At 43.6% G+C, this 10483-nt stretch overlaps 1 protein-coding gene across 1 annotated transcript; it reads left to right on the top strand.

Moving 5' to 3' along the window:
- The first annotated feature begins 1865 nt into the window (after window positions 1-1865).
- Window positions 1866-5611, top strand: Usp17l (ubiquitin specific peptidase 17 like). Its single transcript, XM_039096418.2, has 2 exons — window positions 1866-1893; window positions 3936-5611. Exons 1-2 carry the CDS (start codon window positions 1866-1868, stop codon window positions 5420-5422), a joined length of 1515 nt encoding a protein of 504 aa, XP_038952346.2. The 3' UTR covers window positions 5423-5611.
- Window positions 5612-10483: the final 4872 nt, after the last annotated feature.

Genomic DNA, 10483 nt, shown 5'->3' with positions numbered 1-10483 from the left:
CAACCCTGAGAGGCTACCCCCAACCAAAAATACCCCTGAGTCTAGCCCCAGTCTCCAGATTATTCCCCAACAAATCTGCACCTCAAGACTTCAAGCCTGCTCATGGCACTTCACTTCATAATAAATCACTAATCAGGAGGAAAGTAGCAGTTAAGTTTATGGTTTGTTTCCCTGCAACAGCCAAGTAGGTTAAAGGCTATAATCTCCCCCCAACCCAATCAGATGTATACCAAGGCAGACACCCCTTTGTTGCCTCTAAGGAGAAGAGGGAAAGTAGGTAGAATGGCACCCACTGTAAGTGCTTTTCGGTGGCTATGTTTAAACCAGACCCAACATCAGAGGCCCCAACAGGAAGACTGCAGGCTTGTTGTCATTCTCACAGTGTGCGTATTGCTAGAAGGTATCTGCAGAACTAATCACACACAGCAGAACTCTCGAACTCATCTCACACTTGCTTCACACTACACCCAGTTTTTCCAAATCTTCTGAAATGCTATGTGAGCAATGATCAATTCCTTAGACTGATAATATTAATAAAATATAATGCCAATATAATAGACTGAAAACCATGATTTAGCACAGGGAACAATGTTAGTAACTTGAACATTCCTCTAAAATTCAATGCCCAGGTTATTAGGGGATTATTAAAGTAGGCATAAAGCAATATGCATTCTGTATATGTTTTGCCTTTAAGAACACTCTGACAACTTTGACAATTCCTGACTGAAAGGAAGAATGGAAGGGGACTGTGGGTGCATGGCAGTGGTAAAGGATTTAGAGGGAATATGCAAGGCCTACTGTCATTGACATGCCTAACTAAAAAGCCAGAAGATCAACTTGAACTTACTGGAATAAAGCTAAAGCAGTAACTTGACCCAGAAAATAGTAAGGATATTACTTAAAATAATAAGACTTTGAGGAGAATGTTGCTCACTCTGTTTAGAAATAGCAAAAATGCAATCTGATTTCACTGCTTCAGAAGGAGATAGAGCAGGAATTAAGAAAGTTTTTGGTTGATAAGTATCGTGTGTGTGTGTGTGTATGTGTGTGTGTGTGTTTATGTGTGTGTGTGTGCATGTGTGTGTGTGTGTGTGTGTGTGTGTGTGTGATTGAATCACATCCAAAGTAGTTATATCACTAGAGGTGATAACACTATAAAAATGTTGTTATAAGTAATTAGAGAATTAGTTGTGAGTACACCTACATTCAAAATGCTTTGTACATTAGGGTACTGATATATACTAAAGAAGGAGACTGTAGATTCAAGGTCATCCTCATTCCCACACCAACCCCACTGAGGATCAACAGTTTCCTTAGTGGACTAGATGACATCATTGAACATATGACCTTGACTGAAAAATGTATCTACTACCAGAGAAATGATCTCATTGCAGGTCCAACTTCAACCAAGAAAAAAAAAAACAAAACAAAACCAATACACAAACAAACAAAAAAAACCCAAATAAACAAAACTAGGCCTAGGTTGTTTACACTGATTCTGTGTGTTTATCAAGGTGAAGCAAACTCTTGTATGGCAGGCCTAGTCATCATTTCCTCTATTTGACATGACTTTGCAACTTTATTCCAAGTAAAACCCAAACTTAAGACACCTAAGAAAATGGAGCTGAATGCAGAAAAATGGACTCCAAACAGATCAGATTTCAGAGCTTCTTTGCAGCAGAATCCACACTCAACTTGGGAGGGGCTTGTCTGGGATTTGCAGTTCTGGAAAGGTTTGTGGGCGTGGCCACAGGACTAGACTATAAAATGGTGAGTATTTGGGATTGGTCCTCACTTACAGGGATTTTCTGGAGGGAAAGACTTCCTTCTGCTCCAGCAGGTTATTCGAAGAGGATCATAGAAACATGGTGACTGCTCCCACTTTCACAGAAGGTAAGTCTCACTGTAAGGTCTTTACATCTTGTGTGTCCACCACCAAAGCTGTTGGCCCTAAAGTACCTTTATTTTCTTGTCCTGTAGCCAGTCTATCCTTGTCTTCTCCTGATCCCCTAGACATGCAGAAGGATGTATTTAAGTTGCTGGGACAAACTTCTGGAGACATTGGGACTTCTCTGCACTTTTTATCTTTATTAACTTAAGTATTTCTTATTTACATTTCGATTGTTATTCCCCTTCCTGGCTTCCAGGCCAACATCCCCCTAAACCCTCCACTCCACTTCTATATGAGCTTCCCCTCCCCAATGCTCCCCCCATTACCACCTTCCCCCAACAATCACATTAATTGGTGGTTCAGCCTAGGGAAGACCAAGGGCTTCCCTTTCCACTGGTGCTCTTACTAGGCTATTCATTGCTACCTATGAGGTTGGAGCCCAGGATCAGTCCATGTACAGTCTTTGGGTAGTGGCTTAGTCCCTGGAAGCTCTGGTTGGTTGACATTGTTGTTCATATGGGGTCTCGAGCCCCTTCAAGCTCTTCCAGTCCTTTTTCTGATTCCTTCAACGGGGGTCCTGTACTCAGTCGAGTGGTTTGCTGCTGGCATTTGCTGTATTCTGACTGTGTCTCTTAGGAGAGATCTATATCCGGTTCCTGTCAGCATGCACTTCTTTGCTTCATCCATCTTATCTAGTTTTGTGGCTGTATATGTATGGGCCACATGTGGGGCAGGCTCTGAATGGGTGTTCCTTCTGCCTCTGTTCTAAAGTTTGCCTCCCTATTCCCTGCCAAGGGTATTTTTGTTCCCTGTTTAAAGAAGGAGTGAAGCATTCGCATTTTGGTCATCCTTCTTGAGTTTCATGTGTTCTGTGCATCTAGGGTAATTCAAGCATTGGTGCTAATAACCACTTATCAGTGAATGCATAACATCTGTGTTTTTCTGTGATTGGGTTACCTCACTCAGGATGATATTGTCCAGTTCCGTCCATTTGCCTATGAATTTCATAAAGTCATTTTTTTTGATAGCTGAGTAATATTCCATTGTGTAGATGTACCACATTTTCGGTATCCATTCCTCTGTTGAAGGGCATCTGTGTTCTTTCCAGCTTCTGGCTATTACAAATAAGGCTGCTATAAACATAGTGGAGTACGTGTCTTTGTTATATGTTGGGGCATCTTTGGGAGTATATGCCCAAGAGAGGTATAGCTGGTCCTCAGGTAGTTCAATGTCCAATTTTCTGAGGAACATCCAGACTGATTTCCAGAATGGGTGTACCAGTCTGCAATCCAACCAACAGTGGAGGAGTGTTCCTCTTTCTCCACATCCTCGCCAGGATTTGCTGTCTCCTTGAGTTTTTGATCTTAACCATTTTCACTGGTGTAAGGTGAAATCTGGCATTCACAGCTTGAACATTTAGTGTGAGAAAATTGCCGGCCTCTCTGCAAAACATACAGGAACTGATCAGATGAACTCAGAGTGTGGTCTTTCATTCGAGCTAGCTAGGGAACCACTGTGAGTAGAAAGGTTTTGGTGATGATGAGCCCAGAATATCACTCAGGGGCAGGGTTTACAGTAAGCAGCAAGCAGAGGGGTGAGGGTGAGTATGCAAGCATCCAGTTGGAAAATTTTTATGACCTTTTAACATATTGGTGTGTGCTGAGAGTCCTATCACATACTTAATGTCTGCTTCCCTCTGCATTAGTGGTCGTTGGGGAGGGACTGGGCATTTAACCTAGGGGTGCAGATCTGTTGGGGTAATAACCTGGTGTAGCTGACTTGTTGGGCTTGTAACCTGGAGACTGGTATTACGTTTAGAGTTTTTTGGCTTTTTTTGTTTTGTTTTTTTCTTTTCTTTTTTTTTTTTTTTTTTTTTTTGGAGGTAACATGGATATTAGTGCTAGGTACTGTCTTGTTACTTTTCGTGAGTTCAAACTAAGGTCAGGTTTTCTAAAATGAAGTCTGAAGTTAAAAGATTTGACCACTGACATGTCTTCCACCAAAGCTGTTGGCCCTAAAGTCGTTTTGTGTTCTTGTCCTGTAGAAGATCCAGCCATGTCACCACCTGCTACCCCAGAGCTCCATCAGGATGAAGCACAGGTGCTAGAGGAGCTGTCTGCCAAGGGGAAGCCCAGTCTGAGTTTGCAGAGGCTCCAAAGACCAGGGTCCGGGCTCCAGAACATAGGCAACAGCTGCTACCTGAATGCCGTCCTGCAGTGCTTGACACACACACCACCTCTTGCCGACTACATGCTGTCCCAGGAGCATTCTCAGAGGTGTTGTTACCCAGAAGGCTGTAACATGTGTGCTATGGAAGCTCATGTGACTCAGAGTCTCCTCCACTCCCACTCAGGAGGTGTCATGAAACCCTCCGAGATATTGACCTCTACCTTCCACAAGCACAGGCAGGAAGATGCCCATGAGTTTCTCATGTTCACCTTGAATACCATGCATGAATCCTGCCTTCGAGGGTGCAAACAATCAGAAACCACCTCTAAGGACAGCTCCCTGATCTATGACATATTTGGAGGCCAGATGAGATCTCAGATCAAGTGTCACCACTGCCAGGGCACCTTAGATTCCTACGATCCCTTCCTGAACCTCTTCCTGGATATCTGCTCTGCTCAGAGTGTGAAGCAAGCCTTGGAGGACTTAGTAAAGGTAGAAGAGTTGCAGGGGGACAACGCCTACTACTGTGGTAGGTGTAGAGAGAAGATGCCAGCTTCTAAGACCACGAAGGTTCAGACTGCCTCAAAGGTTCTCCTGCTAGTGTTAAACCGCTCCTACGATTTCGGGGGTGACAAGTTGAACAGGGTAGTAAGCTACCCAGAGTACCTTGACCTGCAGCCATACCTGTCACAGCCAACTGCAGGACCCCTGCCTTATGCTCTCTATGCCGTCCTGGTCCATGATGGGGTGACTTGTTCCAGTGGACATTACTTCTGTTATGTCAAAGCCAGCCATGGGAAGTGGTATAAGATGGATGATTCTAAGGTCACCAGGTGCGATGTGTCCTCTGTCCTGAGTGAGCCTGCCTATCTGCTCTTCTATGTCCAGCAGACTGACCTTGAGAAGGTCAATGTTGATGTGTCTGTGGGCAGAGTACATGGGGTTCTTCACCCTGAATCCCAGCAGAAGAAAACGCGGAAGAAAAAGCACAAGAGAAGCTCTTGCACAGAAGCTGTACACATGCCCCGAGAAAACAGGGAAAATACAGCCACCAAAGAAACCTCCTTAGGGGAGGGGAAAGTGCTTCAGGAACAGAACCACCAGAAAGCTGGGCAGAACCTCAAGACTACCAAAGTCAATTTGTCAGCCAACGGAACTGTGATTCATCAGCCCAGATATACCGCAAACTGGGGCAGGAATGCTCCAGACAAGGACAATCAACCAGGGCACAATGCTGACAGACTCCTCACCACTCAGGGCTCCATGAACACTGGGCAGCTCTGTGGTCAGGGAGGGAGACAAAGATCTAAGAAGAAGAAGAACAAGATCAAGCAAGGGCAGAGGCCTCTGCTTGTTTACTAGTGCTCAGTTTCTCAGTCAACCTGGGTCCTGTGGACACACTGTCAACGTGAGGGAGACCTTTGGAACAAAAAATTTGGACCCATGTCCCAGGCAGGAAAATGCCTTACCCTTCAGGTGGAATCCACTATTCCTTTGTGCCCTTGCCTGCCTTTCCTGACTCTGTGAAGGATAGTCTGGATGTGGAAAAACAATGCCCAGGGTACAGGGACAGGTTGAATACAAGAAAGCTGGAAACCTGGGGGAAGTCTGCCTACCTACCCTCTTCTGCAACTCATGGAATCCGAGGAGGGAAGAGACTAAATAACTACCCTGGAGCTCTTGATGTTGGGATTTTCCCCTCAGCCAACAGGTTGCTGGGCAGACTGACTTTTATAACCCCCTTTCTGGGAAATGTGAAGGACAAATTTTAGAGATGTTCTTATTCCTTGTATGTGATTTGCAGTTCTTTGACCAAATAAATTCTGTTACTTCACACTCTGTCTTCTTATTTATTTATTTTTCACCATGAACATAAATCAGTATGGTATTCACTTGGGAGAGTATACTGACCCTCATAATAACATTCATCTCAGAAATGTAGAGAGTAGTCATCACTCACTCAAGTTTTTAAAGGATTCCTTTCCCCCAGGGAGTTGCCACCTACCCTGTCTGTGATGTGAGGTCATTGGCTCCACTGCAATCCCGGTTGCTAGACTTGTTTGAAGGTTCTGAGTGTGAGACTGAAGGAGAAAGGTGGACAATCGGCACCTGTGGCATCAGTTGTTCATAAAGACTAATGGTAAAGTTGGGGGTGGGAATTGCAGAGACTGTTACAGCAAAACGGACTGGGCTCCTGTCTCTGCCAAAGACCTCACTAGCCTCGGTGTACCTTTTGATTACACGGGCCCCAAGTTCTTCTTAAGCCTTTTAGGAAGCTGGAATATCACAAATTCTGCTATTGGGATTAAAATGTTGCTTCATCATAGAAGAAGCACCACTCTGAACGATATACAGAGTTGATAATCAATTCCATGAAAATGGCTTAATACCACCACTTGATTACTGGTTACAGAACCTCTAGTGTGGTGTTCTCAACCTATAGCTGTCAACCTCTCTGGGGATGAATGACTATTTCACAAGGGCTGCATATCACATATCCTGCCTATTATATATTCACCTTACAATTAACAGCAGTAGCAAACTTACAGTAACAGAGTAGCATGGGAAACACTTTTATACTTGGAGGGATGGCACAACACGAAGAAGTGTACTGAGAACCACTGCTCTAGGACCATGTAGGAGAAATCTTTAAATGGAGAAATCCATTTCAAACCCAAGAACAATTACATAGCAGTCTTCAGAAAATCCACAGGGAACTGATTACATATGATATGGGGAAGAGGGCAAGTAGATAGAACCCACCTACTGTTACCTGGGGTGGGTATGTGCAGATTTGTTGAGGAATAACCTAGAAACTGGTGTTACACCTGGGTCTTGATGGGAGTTAACTTGGAAACTAGTGCTAGACCCAAGTCTTATTGGGTAGGTAACCTGAAAACTGGTGCTAGTTACTGGCCTGTTAGTTGAGTTCAACCTTAAGGCAGATTCTTTAAGAAGGTTCTCTAAGAAGGCAAAATATCTGTTCCCTCAACCACAAGTGACCCTTTCCTCAAAAACAAATAGAAAAGTAGGATTTGCCTGGCATGGTCCACCTAAAATATAATCCTATTACTCCAGTGGGAATGTGTCAGCATGATGACAGGAGCTGGATGATTAAATCACCTGAAAAGTGGTGATGCAGTCAAGAGCTGATAAAGGCACTATAAAAAGGTCATTATAACTAACTAGAGAATTCTTTGTGTGTTGATTCCTTACAGCCTAATGCTTGGGATGGGCAAGTACTGACACACACTAAAGAAACAGATTGTAAGTGCAGGGTAATTTTTTATCCCAGTGCCAAGTGCAGTCGTCTACTCAGTAGATTAAATCAGGCTTCCATCACATGACCTTAACTGAACCATAGGAAAGAGACTGTTCTGCAAAAGTATAGCAAGCTTAGAAAGGAAAAATATAAAACATATGGTTCAATTATTAAAAGTGCACCAAGAAGTGAAATGGAACAGAATCCTATGTTCTAGGAGGTAACAGACTAAGAAATTTGGGGGCAAGATCCTACCCCGCTAAGTTTACCTGCAGGTACTGTGGCACATACCTTTAATCCCAGGAGACAGAGCCAAACAGATTTCTGAGTTCAAGGCCAGCCTGGGACAAAGCAGTTTCTAGGTAAAGAAGAAAGCTTAACTCCAGGCTCGGTGGTACACGCCTTTAATCCCAGTACTACAAAAGACATAGCCCTGCAGATCTCTGAGTTCAAGTCAATCTACAATGAAGTTCCAGGAAAGCCATACATAGCCAGAGAAGGAGTTGAAAAACAGAAAGCAGGTAATAGAATAAGGGGAACCATGCTCCAGATCCTGCAAGCAGCAGAACTTGGCAGCTTCAGTCATATGACTCTGGCTTTAGATTGAAAAATAGAAGGGACTACTGGGACAATTGATGCTGGTTAGCAGGAGCTAAGAAAGTAGCGGTGATTCAGAAGAGACTAGCATAGCTGAGGTGATATTTTCTTGGAAGTGTTTTCTGAGAGCACAAAGAAGCCAAGTTCCAGAGATAGCCAACGTTGTACCTCCCGCTGCAGCTGTACTTGGTAATGAGTAAGAGTCACGCAGGTGGTACTGGTTTTGGGGCATGAAAGGGTCAAGCTGAGGCTTGGCATTGTGAGAAGCAATGGATGTCTGGGAGGGACCTGTCCATGGCCCTTGTCTGGGACCTCTGAGTGAGATTCATGGAGGCAACAATCAATTCAATTGCAAGAACTTTTATTCCAGTGCATTAGGGTTGAGTCCCTTTCAGGGGGAGGCAACTCTGAACCGACTCTAACAGGGAATTATATACCTTCCAATCAATTGGGGCAAAATGCGAATAATTGGTAACTTAAACAACTGGTAGCTAGGCAGGGGAGAAGCAACCTTCAAACTGACTTGTAGACAGAGGACCATTCTGGACTCTCCAGAGTGGATGGTTGGGAGTCAAGTGGAGGTCGGTTGGGAGTCACAGGTAGCTTTGTTTGACAATTTGGTTTACACTTGCTCCAGGCACTAACTACTCTCTGGAAGGGAAGGGTCTTTGTGCTTGGAGGTTTGCAGTGGAACTTTCCCACTGGCCTTAGATTGACCCCCAACTCTGGCTCTTTCAAGGCCACTGGTTAAGGTGCAGTCATAAAAGATGCCTTAGGATCTTTGAACTCAGATAGTTCTCCAACACCATATCTCTCTGCCTGTGTTTCACCATGCTCCAAGGTATGCTGATGGAAGTCAAAACCTCTGAAAGAGTAAGCAAGACCCAATGAAATATTTTCCCTTATATGCTATTCAACTGGTGTGTCTTCAGAGCTGTTGAACTACAACTAATACAGTAAACAAATACTTAGAAATCACTTTGCCATCGTATCATATTTCCCTTTAGGATGTTTGAAAGAATTAATCACTCTCAAAGTAAGATATTCCCCGCATGATTCTGTTTGAAGCAACTAGGGTTAAATATCCTAGGTGGAGATACAAACACAGGATCACAGTGGAATACACAGCAGCAGAGCTCACAGTCTTGTTCAGGCCTGAAATTTAACTGGTTATTTTGTTTTCTTTTGGTTCAGGAAATCAAAACCGACCGTTTGGAGTGGAGATCAAGTCAAGCAGTACACAAGATCAAGGTCACTATGGACTGCAAGAGATCAAGTCTCAAAAGCAGGATTTATTTATATATTTATCTTATCTCCTTGGAGTTGAGGCAGGAAGATTGCCGAAAGAAAGTGAATTTTGAGCATTCATGTTGTCCAATTTGTGACCTGACACTTTTCCAGGTATCTCTTCCTTCTGAATCATGATTTCCATGCATCCCAATATCTACTGAATCTTTGTATATCCCCTTATGAAAACTCACTGTTTGCTATATCACACCTCTACCCTTAGAAACTATCGATTACTGATAAAGAAACAGACTGTCTCCCTCCTTGCCTCCCCTGTCTGTCTACCTCTATGTCATTTTCCCACTCTGCTCCTCCCTCCTCTACTTGCCCCTCCCTCTGCCACTCTCACTGCCCTTCCTTTGCCATCTTTACGTGAATCCCTCTCCCCAGGCTTTTTGTCTACATATTTACCTCCCTCAGCCACGTCCTATTCCTCTCCACCTCCCTTTCTCTCTCCTCCTTACCCATCTGTACATCCTACTCCACCACACCTCATCCTCACTCTTCTTCCTCCTGCTTGCCCCTCACAAATAGGGTCTCATGACATATTTCTGGCTAGCCTGGAACTGTCTACCTACCCCAGGCTGGCCTGGGACAGATGTAAATATTCCTCTGTAGGATGATGTCATTATGCAGCAAGGCAGGTTCAGGATAAGGCAAAGCCTATCATTGGATGAGAAGGAAGGATACGTGGGGAAAAGCATCTAGTAAGTAGAGAGGAAGAGGAGGAGCCGTGAAAAAAGTCAAGATGGAGAAAACAAAGCAGGATGATCCAGGTCCAGGTGGAGTAGGTCAATTTTATCTTGTCTAGGTGGGCAGTTTAAATCTTCATTAATTAGCAGTGAATTTATTGTGTGGATGTATTGTGCATTGAGTATTTAACATATAAATCTAATTGCTAAATTACAAGTTTCTGGAACTTTGATTTTACCTACCAAGGGGACAGTGAGTAAAATTGACTGGCAGAGAAACAGCTGGAGCATGCAGCTCCTGAGGATCCCATGTGGAGTGAGTATGCAACAGAACTGGTTCTGCTACTTTTTTAATCTTACCACAGCATTTCTCAATCTGTTTTTGATTGTGTATTGGAAAGAACAGTAGAGTTAAATTCTGGTAGAAATGGTCATTTACCCCCACATATTTGATCACAATCCCAGTATCCCTTTTATATTTATTCTTTTAATTTATTTTTTATTTTTTTACATTCAAGATTTTATTCCCTTCCTGGTCAACTCTGCAACTGTTCCACATTCCATACATCCTCCGTACACCCCTTG

This window comes from Rattus norvegicus, chromosome 1 (assembly GCF_036323735.1).
Source record: "Rattus norvegicus strain BN/NHsdMcwi chromosome 1, GRCr8, whole genome shotgun sequence".
In the NCBI taxonomy this organism is placed as follows: domain Eukaryota; kingdom Metazoa; phylum Chordata; class Mammalia; order Rodentia; family Muridae; genus Rattus; species Rattus norvegicus.
This window is presented reverse-complemented; position numbering and strand designations above follow the sequence as displayed.

Bases quoted from the DNA above. Each gene is read 5' to 3' on its own strand.
- Usp17l (XM_039096418.2), top strand. From the start codon at position 1,866: ATGGTGACTGCTCCCACTTTCACAGAAG. The intron at 1,894-3,935 runs GTAAGTCTCACT...CTTGTCCTGTAG, and splicing joins TGCTCCCACTTTCACAGAAG to AAGATCCAGCCATGTCACCA.